At 38.1% G+C, this 14,004-nt stretch overlaps 1 protein-coding gene across 1 annotated transcript in view; it reads left to right on the top strand.

The window, feature by feature from the left end:
* DEPDC1B (DEP domain containing 1B) overlaps positions 1–13,797 on the top strand; it is a 109,204-nt gene extending 95,407 nt beyond the window's left edge. Inside the window, exons 10-11 of the mRNA XM_059919311.1 lie at positions 8,983–9,168; positions 13,636–13,797. Of these exons, the coding sequence (XP_059775294.1) occupies positions 8,983–9,168; positions 13,636–13,797 (348 nt within the window). The remainder of the gene's footprint in view (positions 1–8,982; positions 9,169–13,635) is intronic.
* The last annotated feature ends 207 nt before the right edge of the window (positions 13,798–14,004 follow it).

Here is a 14,004-nt window from a genome sequence, read left to right as displayed (position 1 = left end):
GCCATGTGACCTTGGCATGTTGTATAACGACTCTCTGCTTTAGCATCTGCCCCACCATCTCTTTTTTTCCTCTGTAAAATGGGATAACAATAGTTAATAGCTACCTCCTAAGGCTATTTTGGGGATTGAATGGCTTAAGACATGTAAAGTGCTTAGAATAATGTTTATCACATAGTAAGCCCTCATCTGGTACTGCTGCTGTTATTATTATCAACATTATTGTTATATATTCCACAATATCATTATGATTGGTAACATAATATTCCATAATATGAATATACCATAATTTATTTAAATGATTTTCTTTGGTTGATATTTATACTGTTTCCATTTTTTTTTTTCTATTTTACAAACATTATAACAGTAAATATTTTTATAGTTAGATTTTTTTTTTTGGTCCATCTGTGATTACTTTCTAAGAATAAATTCCTAGGAGTGGCATTTCATGGTGAAAGACCATGAATGTGTGTTAAACATTGATTGCATATTGTCAAATTTCCATTTAGAGTGATTGTTCCAAGTTACATTCCCATTGTTGGTATAAGAAAGTGTTCATTTCTTTACACCCTTGACTACTTTGGGTATTATTATTAACATACATACCTTTGCCATTTAAATGGGTGAAAAGTGTAATATTACTGTTCTTTTAATCTCCCACCTCCCCTTGATACTTTATGAGCCAAACTGAAAAAAAAAAACATGAAAATGAAGAGAAATACTTTTACTGAATTTCTGTAAAAGGAAAAGTGATGGCAGTGACCCCGTTGCTCTGCATCCTTGCTGGGCTTGTGTATTCACGTGGCACAGGCGTGTACTGCAGGAACGTAACCCTGTGAGCCCTTCACTGTCAGCGGAAGATCAGAAGGCTGAGTGATGATTAACTTAACCGCAGAGTAGCATGACCTGTGATGGCCCTGAATAAAATCAGTAACCACCCAACTGTCCAGTTACATTTTCTCTCTTAGAAGTACACACTCATTAGAATTGCCAAACAATTGTTTGTTTTAGTGCTCAAAACCTATAGATCTCTCTTCTCTCACACAGGGTACTCAGCCCCTCCATCATAACACATTTAGGGTGGTACCTTTATGAAAACGAAGTGTTACTTGGACTGTTCTGGTGAATTGTTTTGGGGCAGTTTCAGGGCTGATCCTGGGATAGATAAAAACAGTGAGGTCAGCATTGTTTTTGACACCAACCTTCTGTTGACCTTGTCTGTAACCCTCTTCTTCCTCTTGTACCCTTTAATCATAGATATATGGTGTTTTTCTCATGTCCTAGGCTTCGGCTGGCACATTTTACCTGGGCCTCACCCTTTATTCTGGCTCTTTTCTACTTTTTCCAGAATTCTTGGTTCAAATAAAAATTAAGTGTTGTGTGTGTCCTCCTTTCCTTGTGGTTCTGGTCTGTTTCTCTTGGGTTGTCTCTAAATGACCTGGTAAACTGATGCTGAGACATGGAATGTTCTCCATGGAATAACCCTTCTTGGCAACACATTTATTTATTTAAAAATTTTTTTTTTATTTTTGAATTTTATTTAATTTATTTTTTTATACAGCAGGTTATTAGTCATCAGTTTTATACACATCAGTGTACACATGTCAATCCCAATCGCCCAATTCATCACATCACCATTCCCATCCCCCCACGGCTTTCCCCCCTTGGTGTCCATACGTTTATTCTCTACATCTGTGTCTCAACTTCTGCCCTGCAAACCAGTTCATCTATACCATTTTTCTAGGTTCCACATACATGCGTTAATATATGATATTTGTTTTTCTCTTTTTGACTTACTTCACTCTGTATTACAGTCTCTAGATCTATCCACGTCTCAACAAATGACCCAGTTTCGTTCCTTTTTATGGCTAAGTAATATTCCATTGTATATATGTACCACATCTTCTTTATCCATTCGTCTGTCGATGGGCATTTAGGTTGCTTCCATGTCCTGGCTGTTGTAAATAGTGCTGCAATGAACATTGGGGTGCATGTGTCTTTTTGAATTATGGTTTTCTCTGGGTATATGCCCAGTAGTGGGATTGCTGGATCATATGGTAATTCTATTTTTAGTTTTTTAAGGAACCCCCATACTGTTCTCCATAGTGGCTGTATCAATTTACATTTCCACCAACAGTGCAAGAGTGTTCCCTTTTCTCCACATCCTCTCCAGCATTTGTTGTTTGTAGATTTTCTGATGATGCCCATTCTAAGTGGTGTGAGGTGATACCTCATTGTAGTTTTGATTTGCATTTCTCTAATAATTAGTGATGTTGGGCAGCTTTTCATATGCTTCTTGGCCATCTGTATGTCTTCTTTGGAGAAATGTCTATTTAGGCCTTCTGCCCATTTTTGGATGTTTTTTTAATATTGACCTGCATGAGCTGTTTGTATATTTTAGAGATTAATCCTTTGGCCGTTGATTCGTTTGCGAATATTTTCTCCCATTCTGAGGGTTGTGTTTTCGTCTTGTTTATGGTTTCCTTTGCTGTGCAAAAGCTTTGAAGTTTCATTAGGTCCCATTTGTTTATTTTTGTTTTTATTTCCATTACTGTAGGAGGTGGATCAAAAAAAGATCTTGCTGTGATTTATGTCAAAGAGTGTTCTTCCTATGTTTTCCTCTAAGAGTTTTATAGTGTCCTGTCTTACATTTAGGTCTCTAATCCATTTTGAGTTTATTTTTGTGCATGGTGTTAGGAAGTGTTCTAATTTCATTCTTTTACATGTAGCTGTCCAGTTTTCCCAGCACCACTTACTGAAGAGACTGTCTTTTCTCCATTGTATATCCTTGCCCCCTTTGTTGTAGATTAGTTGACCATAGGTGCGTGGGTTTATCTCTGGGCTTTCTATCTTGTTCCATTGATCTATGTTTCTGTTTTTGTGCCAGTACCATATTGTCTTGATTACTGTAGCTTTGTAGTATAGTCTGAAATCAGGGAGTCTAATTCCTCCAGCTCCGTTTTTTTCCCTCAAGACTGCTTTGGCTATTCGGGGTCTTTTGTGTCTCCATACAAATTTTAAGATTTTTTGTTCTAGTTCCGTAAAAAATGCCATTGGTAATTTGATAGGGATTGCATTGAATCTGTAGATTGCTTTGGGTAGTATAGTCATTTTCACAATTTTGATTCTTCCAATCCAAGAACATGGTATATCTCTCCATCTCTTGGTATCATCTTTAATTTCTTTCATCAGTGTCTTATAGTTTTCTGCATACAGGTCTTTTGTCTTCCTAGGTAGGTATATACCTAGGTATTTTATTCGTTTTGTTGCAATGGTAAATGGGAGTGTTTCCTTAATTTCTCTTTCAGATTTTTCATCATTAGTGTATAGGAATGCAAGAGATTTCTGTGCATTAATTTTGTACCCTGCAACTTTACCAAATTCATTGATGAGCTCTAGTAGTTTTCTGTTGACCTTTTTAGGATTCTCTATGTATACTATCATGTCATCTGCAAACAGTGACAGTTTTACCTCTTCTTTTCCAATTTGTATTCCTTTTATTTCTTTTTCTTCTCTGATTGCCGTGACTACGACTTCCAAAACTATGTTGAATAATAGTGGTGAGAGTGGACATCCTTGTCTTGTTCCTGATCTTAGAGGAAATGCTTTCAGTTTTTCACCATTGAGAGTGATGTTTGCTGTGGGTTTGTCGTATATGGTCTTTATTATGTTGAGGTAGGTTCCCTCTGTGCCCACTTTCTGGAGAGCTTTTATCGTAAATGGGTGTTGAATTTTGTCAAAAGCTTTTTCTGCATCTATTGAGATGATCATATGGTTTTTATTCTTCAGTTTGTTAATATGGTGTATCACACTGATTGATTTGCGTATATTGAAGAATCCTTGCATCCCTGGGATAAATCCCACTTGATCATGGTGTATGATCCTTTTAATGTGTTGATGGATTCTGTTTGCTAGTATTTTGTTGAGGATTTTTGCATCTATATTCATCAGTGATATTGGTCTGTAATTTTCTTTGTTTGTAGTATCTTTGTCTGGTTTTGGTGTCAGGGTGATGGTGGCCTCATAGAATGAGTTTGGGAGTGTTCCTTCCTCTGCAGTTTTTTGGAAGAGTTTGAGAAGGGTGGCTGTTAGCTCTTTTCTAAATGTTTGATAGAATTCACCCGTGAAGCCATCTGGTCCTGGACTTTTGTTTGTTGGAAGATTTTTAATCACAGTTTCAATTTCATTACTTGTGATTGGTCTGTTCATATTTTCTGTTTCTTCCTGGTTCAGTCTTGGAAGGTTATACCTTTCTAAGAATTTGTCCATTTCTTGCAGGTTTTCCATTTTATTGGCATAGAGTTGCTTGTAGTAGTCTCTTAGGATGCTTTGTATTTCTGTGGTGTCTGTTGTAACTTCTCCTTTTTCGTTTCATTCTATTCAATTTTATTGATTTGAGTCCTCTCCCTCTTTTTCTTGATGAGTCTGGCTAATTGTTAATCAATTTTGTTTATCTTCTCAAAGAACCAGCTTTTAGTTTTTTTGATCTTTGCTATTGTTTTCTTTGTTTCTATTTCATTTATTTCTGCACTGATCTTTATGATTTCTTTCCTTCTGCTAACTTTGGGTTTTGTTTGTTCTTCTTTCTCTAGTTCCTTTAGGTGTAAAGTTAGATTGTTTATTTAAGTGTTTTCTTGTTTCTTGAGGTAGGCTTGTATAGCTATAAACTTCCCTCTTAGAACTGCTTTTGCTGCATCCCATAGGTTTTGGATTGTTGTGTTTCTATTGTCATTTGTCTCTAGGTATTTTTTGATTTCCTCTTTGATTTCTTCAGTGATCTCTTGGTTATTTAGTAATGTAATGTTTAGCTTCCTTGTGTTTGTGTTTTTTACATTTTTTCCCCTGTAATTCATTTCTAATCTCATAGTGTTGTGGTAGAAAAGATACTTGATATGATTTCAATTTTCTGAAATTTACTGAGGTTTGATTTGTGACCCAAGATATGATCTATCCTGGAGAATGTTCCATGCGCACTTGAGAAGAAAGTATAATCTGCTGTTTTTGGATGGAATGTCCTGTAAATATCAATTAAACCTATGTGGTCTATTGTGTCATTTAAAGCTTCTGTTTCCTTATTTATTTTCATTTTGGATGATGTGTCCATTGGTGTAAGTGAGGTGTTAAAGTCCCCCACTATTATTGTGTTACTGTCAGTTTCCTCTTTTAGAGCTGTTAGCAGTTGCCTTATGTATTGAGGTGCTCCTATGTTGGGTGCATATATATTTATAATTGTTCTATCTTCTTCTTGGACTGATCCCTTGATCATTATGTAGTGTCCTTCCTTGTCTCTTGTAACATTCTTTATTTTAAAGTCTATTTTATCTGATATGAGTATTGCCACTCCAGCTTTCTTTTGATTTCCATGTGCATGGAATATCTTTTTCCATCCCCTCACTTTCAGTCTGTATGTGTCCCTAGGTCTGAAGTGGGTCTCTTGTAGACAGCATATGTATGGGTCTTGGTTTTGTATCCATTCAGCAAGACTGTGTCTTTTGGTTGGAGCATTTAATCCATTCACGTTTAAGGTAATTATGGATATGTATGTTCCTATGACCATTTTCTTAATTGTTTTGGGGTGTTTTTGTAGGTCCTTTTCTTCTCTTGTGTTTCCCACTTAGGGAAGTTCCTTTAGCATTTGTTGTAGAGCTGGTTTGGTGGTGCTGAATTCTCTTAGCTTTTGCTTCTCTGTAAAGATTTTGATTTCTCCATCGAATCTGAATGAGATCCTTGCTGGGTAGAGTAATCTTGGTTGTAGGTTCTTCCCTTTCATCACTTTAAGTATATCGTGCCACTCCCTTCTGGCTTGTAGAGTTTCTGCTGAGAAATCAGCTGTTAACCTTATGGGAGTTCCCTTGTATGTTATTTGTTGTTTTTCCCTTGCTGCTTTCAATAATTTTTCTTTGTCTTTAGTTTTTTCCAATTTGATTACTATGTGTCTCGGTGTATTTCTCCTTGGGTTTATCCTGTATGGGACTCACTGTGCTTCCTGGACTTGGGTGGCTATTTCCTTTCCCATGTTAGGGAACTTTTCGACTATAATCTCTTCAAATATTTTCTCTGGTCCTTTCTCTCTCTCTTCTCCTTCTGGGACCCCTATAATGCGAATGTTGTTGTGTTTAGTGTTGTCCCAGAGGTCTCTTAGGCTGTCTTCATTTCTTTTCATTCTTTTTTCTTTATTCTGTTCTGCAGCAGTCAATTCCCCCATTCTGTCTTCCAGGTCACTTATCCGTTCTTCTGCCTCAGTTATTCTGCTATTGATTCCTTCTAGTGTAGTTTTCATTTCAGTTATTGTATTGTTCATCTCTGTTTGTTTGTTCTTTAATTCTTGTAGGTCTTTGTTAAACATTTCTTGCATCTTCTCGATCTTGCCTCCATTCTTTTTCTGAGGTCCTGGATCATTTTCACTATCATTTTTCTGAATTCTTTTTCTGGAAGGTTGCCTATTTCCACTTCATTTAGTTGTTTTCCTGGGGTTCTATCTTGTTCCTCCACCTGGTACATAGCCCACTGCCTTTGCATCTTGTCTATCTTTCTGTGAATGTGGTTTTTGTTCCACAAGCTGCAGGACTGTAGTTCTTCTTGCTTCTGCTGTCTGCCCTCTGGTGGATGAGGCTATCTAGGAGGCTTGTGCAAGTTTCCTGATGGGAGGGACTGGTGGTGGGTAGAGCTGACTGTTGCTGTGGTGGGCATAGCTCAGTAAAACTTTAATCTGCTTGACTGGTGATGGGTGGGGCTGGGTTCCCTCCCTGTTGGTTGTTTGGCCTGAGGCAACCCAACACTGGAGCCTACCTGGGCTCTTTGGTGGAGCTAATGACAGACTCTGGGAGGGCGCACGCCAAGGAGTATGTCACAGAACTTTTGCTGCCAGTGTCCTTGTCCCCACGTTGAGCCACAGCCACCCCCCGCCTCTGCAGGAGACCCTCCAACACTAGCAGGTAGGTCTGGTTCAGTCTCCCCTGGAGTCACTGCTCCTTCCCCTGGGTCCCGATGCACACACTACTTTGTCTGTGCCCTCCAAGAGTGGAGTCTCTGTTTCTCCCAGTCCTGTCGAAGTCCTGCAATCAAATCCCACTAGGCTCCAAAGTCTGATTCTCTAGGAATTCCTCCTCCCGTTGCCGGACCCCCAGGTTGGGAAGCCTGACCTGGGGCTCAGAACCTTCACTCCAGTGGGTGGACTTCTGTGGTATAAGTGTTCTCCAGTCTGTGAGTCACCCACCCAGTAGTTATGGGATTTGATTTTACTGTGATTGTGCCCCTTCTACCATCTCATTTTGGCTTCTCCTTTGTCTTTGGATGTGGGTTATCTTTTTTGGTGAGTTCCAGTGTCTTCCTGTCGATGATGGTCCAGCAGCTAATAGTGATTCTGGTATTCTCACAAAAGGGAGTGAGAGCACGTCCTTCTACTCCACCATCTTGGTTCCTCTTCTGTATTCTCTTAACACATTTATTTTTAACTGTGGCTTCTGGGAAAAGAAAAATCTTAAACCAAAGACATGAATGTAATGGTAGGAATTTTATCCACTGCAGAAGGACAGTAGGTGCTATATTTTTGAGAAGATGAACCTCTTGGACTCTGAAAAAGTTTTTTTAACTTTTTATTTTATATCGGAATATAGCGATTAACAATGTTGTGACAGTTTCAGGTGCACAGCAAAGCAACTCAGCCATACATATGCGTGTATCCATTCTCTCCCAAACTCCCCTCCCATCCAGGCTGCACATAACATTGAGCAGAGTTTCCTGTGCTATACAGTCGGTCCTTGTTGGTTATCCATTTTAAATATGGCAGCGTGTACATGTCAATCCCAAACCCCCTAACTATCCCTTCCCCCCACATTTGCCCCTTGGTAACGATAAGTTCATTCTCTAAGTCTGTGAGTCTGTTTCTGTTTTGTAAATAAGTTCATTTGTATCATTTCTTTTTAGATTGCACATGTAAGCCATATCATATGATACTTCTTTCTCTGTCTGACTTACTTCACTCAGTTTGACAATCTCTAGGTCCATCCATGTTGCTGCAAATGGCATTATTTCATTCTTTTTAATGGCTGGTAATATTTCATTGTATATATGTACCATATCTTCTTTATCCATTCCTCTGTCGATGGACATTTAGGTTGCTTCCATGTCTTGCCTATAGTAAACAGTACTGCAATGAACATTGGGTTGCATGTATCCTGTCGGACCATGTTTTTCTCTGGATATATGCCCAGGAGTGGGATTGCGCGGTCATGTGGTAGCTCTATTTTTAGTTTTTTTAGGAACCTTCGTGCTGTGAAGGTGGCTGTACTAATTTACATTCCCACCAAGAGTGTAGGAGGGTTCCCTTCTTTCCACACCCTGTCCAGCATTTATCATTTGTGGATTTTTTTGATGATGACCATTCTGACTTGTGTGAGGTGATATCTCATTGTAGTTTTGATTTGGATGAAATTAAGTATTTTTAATGGATGCTTTTATTTATAGATCTTGGTACCTTTTTCCCTCTTATTTCACCCTTCTGCCTTTTGCCCTGTAGTGTCTGCACATTCGTTTTCACTAGTTTCATGCTATGAACATGTTTGGAGATGGGTGCAGTACTTCGCTCTACACAGCAGCTGAGCTAAACTTGTACCTTTGTCAGTGCCCAAGGGAGGGAGGAACAGACTCTCTAGATGTGGGAAGAAACTACATAGTTCATTGTGTGTGCTTGGAATCGTTCTAGTCAATATGTTCAGTTTGTGTATAAATTTCAGATCTTATTAGAAGGGAGCACAAGGTTTTTTGTTTATGAAAATGGCTTTGGGGTTTAAAAAGGCAAAAACTCATATGCGAAACTGTGGCTTTACATGAATTTTTTTTGAAGTTATGGAAACACTTTTTACTTTTCAATATAGTTTTCCTCAAATTGAATGTCATATCATTCCTGCTAGGAGATCTATGATGTGAATTAATTTTTGAAATTTATTTGAAAATGCGCTTTCACTAATAATCCCTTTGCCCCAGATAAAATACCCAGGAGCTGATATGGATATCACTCTGTCTGCTCCATCATTTTGCCGTCAAATTAGCCCAGAGGAATTTGAATACCAAAGAGCATACGGCTCTCAGGAACCTCTGGCAGCGTTGTTGGAGGAAGTCATCACAGATGCCAAACTCTCCAGTAAAGAAAAGAAGAAAAAATTGAAGCAGGTAAAAAGGATATTCTTCACAAGTCATTTCTTCTCCCTACCATTCTTATGTTGTTTTTTTTTTCTTTTTATTCTCTATTTTAATAGGTTTCATATGCATCTCATCTTCTGAGACAGAGCAGTTTTGAAAGTAAATTATTTATTTCGTATATTAATTTACACAATTATGGTCAGTTTTCCAGATCTTTATTCTCCAATGTAGATCTTTTACCATTATTGATCTCTTCATTTATGAAGCTATTCTCTAATATTTGTCCTTGGTTTTGATGTGTGGTATGATGTGAGTTAGTGGAGCAATTACTTTAAATTCAGAGAAGCTGTCAAATGAGGACAGTTTCTCTGGATTTTTTTGAAAGGGAAATGAGGCTGAATTCACAGGTGTAAAATGTCCAGAATTTAATAAGGGTCTTTGGTTTTACATAGCCACTATCAAATTGACTTCTTGCTGCAGGCATCACTAAAAGTTTTTAGTTCTCATTAAACAACACAGCCTAGGGTTTCAGAGAAGAGTTTTCAACTCAGCATAGGTTTAACTTGATCTTTTTTAAAACTTGAAGTGTAATTGATTTGCAATGTTGTGTTAGTTTCAGGTATACATACCTTGATCTTTTTTTTTTGTTTGTTTGCTTTTGTTTTTGTTTTTGTCTCATAAGTCTCTTTTATTCAACACACCCACCAGTTTCTTTCTTTTTTAAAAATTGTTTTTAACATCTTTTTTTTTTAACATCTTTATTGGAGTGTAATTGCTTTACAATGGTGTGTTGGTTTCTGCTTTATAACAAAGTGAATCAGCTATACATATACATATATCCCCATATCCCCTCCCTCTTGTGTCTCCCTCCCAACCTCCCTATCCCACCCCTCTAGGTGGTCACAAAGCACCGAGCTGATCTCCCTGTGCTATGTGGCTGCTTCCCACTAGCTATCAGTTTTACATTTGGTACTGTATATATGTCCATGCTACTCTGTCACTTCATCCCAGCTTACCCTTCCCCCTCCTCGTGTCCTGAAGTCCATTCTCTACATCTGCGCCTTTATTCCTGTCCCGCCTCTAGGTTCTTCAGAATCATTTTTTTTTTTTTTTTTTTAGATTCCATGTGTATGTATTGGCATACGGTATTTGTTTTTCTCTTTCTGAGTTACCCCTCTGTATGACAGACTCTGGGTCCACCCACCTCACTACAAATAACTCAATTTCGTTTCTTTTTATGGCTGAGTGATATTCCATTGTATATATGTGCCACATCTTCTTCATCCATTTATCTGTTGATGGACACTTAGGTTGCTTCTATGTCCTGGCTGTTGTAAATAGAGCTGCAATGAACATTGTGGTACATGACTGTTTTTGAACTATGGTTTTCTCAGGGTATATGCCCATTAGTGGGATTGCTGGGTCATATGGTAGTTCTATTTTTAGTTTTTTAAGGAACCTCCATACTGCTCTCCATAGTGGCTGTATCAATTTACATTCCTACCAACAATGCAAGAGGGTTACATTTTCTCCACACCGTCTCCAGCATTTACTGTTTGTAGATTTTTTGATGATAGCCATTCTGGCCGGTGTGAGGTGATACCTCATTGTAGTTTTGAGTTGCGTTTCTCTAATGATTAGTGACATTGAGCATCCTTTCATGTGTTTGTTGGCAATCTGTATATCTTAGAAGAAAGTGTATTCTGTTGTTTTTGGATGGAATGTCCTATAAATATCAATTAAGTCCATCTTGTTTAATGTATCATTTAAAGCTTGTGTTTCCTTATTTATTTTCATTTTGGATGATCTGTCCATTGGTGAAAGTGGGGTGTTAAAGTCCCCTAGTATGATTGTGTTACTGTCAATTTCCCCTTTTATGGCTGTTAGCATTTGCCTTATGCGTTGAGGTGCTCCTATGTCAGGTGCATAAATATTTACAATTGTTCTATCTTCTTCTTGGATTGATCCCTTGATCATTATGTAGTGTCCTTCTTTGTCTCTTGTAATAGTCTTTATTTTAAAATCTGTTTTATCTGATATGAGAATTACTACTCCAGCTTTCTTTTGATTTCCAATTGCATGGAATATCTTTTTCCATCCCCTCACTTTCAGTCTGTATGTGTCCCTAGGTCTGAAGTGGATATCTTGTAGACAGCCTATATACGGGTCTTGTTTTTGTATCCATTCAGCCAGTCTATGTCTTTTGGTTGGAGCATTTAATCCATTTACATTTAAGGTAATTATCGATATGTATTTTCCTATTCCCATTTTCTTAAATGTTTTGGGTTTGTTATTGTAGGTCTTTTCCTTCTCTTGTGTTTCCTGCCTAGAGAAATTCCTTTAGCATTTGTTGTAAAGCTGGCTCGGTGGTGCTGAATTCTCTTAGTTTTGCCCATCTGTAAAGGTTTTAATTTCTCCGTTGAATCTGAATGAGATCCTTGCTGGGTAGAGTAATCTTGGTTGTAGGTTTTTCCCTTTCATCACTTTAAATATGACCTGCCACTCCCTTCTGGCTTGCAGAGTTTCTGCTGAAAGATCAGCTGTTAGCCATATGGGGATTCCCTTGTATGTTATTTGTTGCTTTTCCCTTGCTGCTTTTAATATTTTTTCTTTGTATTAATTTTTGATAATTTGATTAATATGTGTCTTGGTGTGTTTCTCCCTGGATTTATCCTGTATGGTACTCTCTGCGATTCCTGGACTTGATTATTTCCTTTCCCATATTAGGATAGTTTTCAACTATAATCTCTTCAAATATTTTCTCAGTCCCTCTTTTTTTCTCTTCTTCTTCTGGGACCCCTATAATTCAAATGTTGGTGTGTTTAATGTTGTCCCAGAGGTCTCTGAGACTGTCCTCAGTTCTTTTCATTCTTTTTTCTTTATTCTGTTGTGCAGTAGTTATTTCCACTGTTTTATCTTCAGGTCACTTATCTGTTCTTCTGCCTCAGTTATTCTGCTATTGATTCCTTCTAGAGAATGTTTAATTTCATTTATTGTGTTGTTCATCATTGTTTGTGTGCTCTTTAGTTCTTCTAGTTCCTTGTTAAACATTTCTTGTATTTTCTCCATTCTATTTCCAAGATTTTGGATCATCTTTACTATCATTACTCTGAATTCTTTTCAGGTAGACTGCCTATGTCCTCTTCATTTGTTTGGTCAGGTGGGTTTTTACCTTGCTCCTTCACCTGGAGCATCTGTGTATTTCTCTGTCTTCTCATTTTGTTTAACTTACTGTGTTTGGGGTCTCCTTTCTGCAGGCTGCAAGTTTGTAGTTTCCGTTGTTTTTGGTGTCTGCTCCCATTGGGTAAGGTTGGTTCAGTGGGTTGTGTAGGCTTCCTGGTGGAGGGGACTGGTGCCTGTGTTTTGGTGGATGAGGCTGAATCTTGTCTTTCTGGTGGGCAGGACTGCGTCCAGTTGTGTGTTTTGTGGTGTCTGTGACCTTGTTGTGATTTTAGGCAGCCTGTCTGCTAATGGATGGGGTTGTGTTCCTGTCTTGCTAGTTGTTTGGCATAGGGTGTCCAGCACTGTAGCTTGCTGGTCATTGAGTGGAGCTGGGTCTTAACATTGAGCTGGAGATCTCTGGGAGAGCTTTTGCCATTTGATATTATGTGAGGCTGGGAGGTCTCTGGTGGACCAATGTCCTGAACTCGGCTCTTCCACCTCAGAGGCTCAGGCCTGACACCCGACCAGAGCACCAAGACCCTGTCAGCCACACGGCTCCGAACTCCGGAACTCCACGCTCCAGAGGCCCTCCTTTGGAGGTGCTGCCTCTCCCCTTCTGCACAGGTCCTACCTTGATCATTTTTAAAGTATTGATTCAAGAGCAAGTGAATGGTGTTTATTTTTAAAGACTGAATCCTGTATAGCTTGATATCTGATCACACCACATAAGATTATACACAAAGCACAAGGGTTCTAGATTCCCATCATGTTTTTCTCAGAGTAATTTTGGAGAAGAGTTCAGTGGTGATGATCAAAGGAAAAACATATTGCTTCTCTGTAAGCTTTTTGTAAAGTAATGTATACCAGCATGTTTTCTCTTCCATTTGGGTAGAAGCAGGTGGGGCTAAGCTGGAGAAGCAGGGAGATGGGGAAATGTTGTTGGGCCCAGATTTTCTTTGACTGTGTAGAACATAAGTCAGAATTACTTGTGAATATTTTAGAAGGGAGGTGTGTTTATAGTTGGCAGGGGAGAAATTTTAAGAAGTATGACTAAAACGAGTTTATTGGAAGATTAGATCAAATTAAATATGAATCTGATCTATTGAAAGTGCAATCCAATGATTTAACAAAAAGAAATGGATTTGTGTTGAAGTGAACTTGTGATCTGTTTTCTTCTTATTTTCTTTTCTGATGAAAAGCAGTAAACATTAAAACAAAACAAAAATAGGGAACTATTGCATCGGAAGCTTATTTTAAAATTACAGTGCCCAATTTTATTGACTTTTATTTGTTTTTTTGACACTTCTTGGATTTTTTTTTTTTTTTTTTTTTTAGTTTCAAAAGTCCTATCCTGAAGTCTACCAAGAACGATTTCCTACACCAGAAAGTGAAGCACTTCTGTTTCCTGAAAAACCTAAAGCAAAACCACAGCTGCTGATGTGGGCACTAAAAAACCCCTTCCAACCATTTCAAAGAACTAGAAGTTTTCGGATGTAATACTTGGATAGCTGTTAAAGACCTCTGTTGTTGCTGTTGTTTTTGAGTAAATAGGTGGTTAGAGGACTATGGTGTTGGAAGAAACAAGCACATAAACCACAGACTACTGAATTATAAAGATTTCCTGACTTCAAAAAATGTTGAGCCATTATCAGTATTTTTATAAAACTCAATGCTGTTTTTAAAGTGTACAAACCAATTAAAAAT

Source organism: Balaenoptera ricei, chromosome 3 (assembly GCF_028023285.1).
Source record: "Balaenoptera ricei isolate mBalRic1 chromosome 3, mBalRic1.hap2, whole genome shotgun sequence".
In the NCBI taxonomy this organism is placed as follows: Eukaryota; Metazoa; Chordata; class Mammalia; order Artiodactyla; family Balaenopteridae; genus Balaenoptera; species Balaenoptera ricei.
This window is presented reverse-complemented; position numbering and strand designations above follow the sequence as displayed.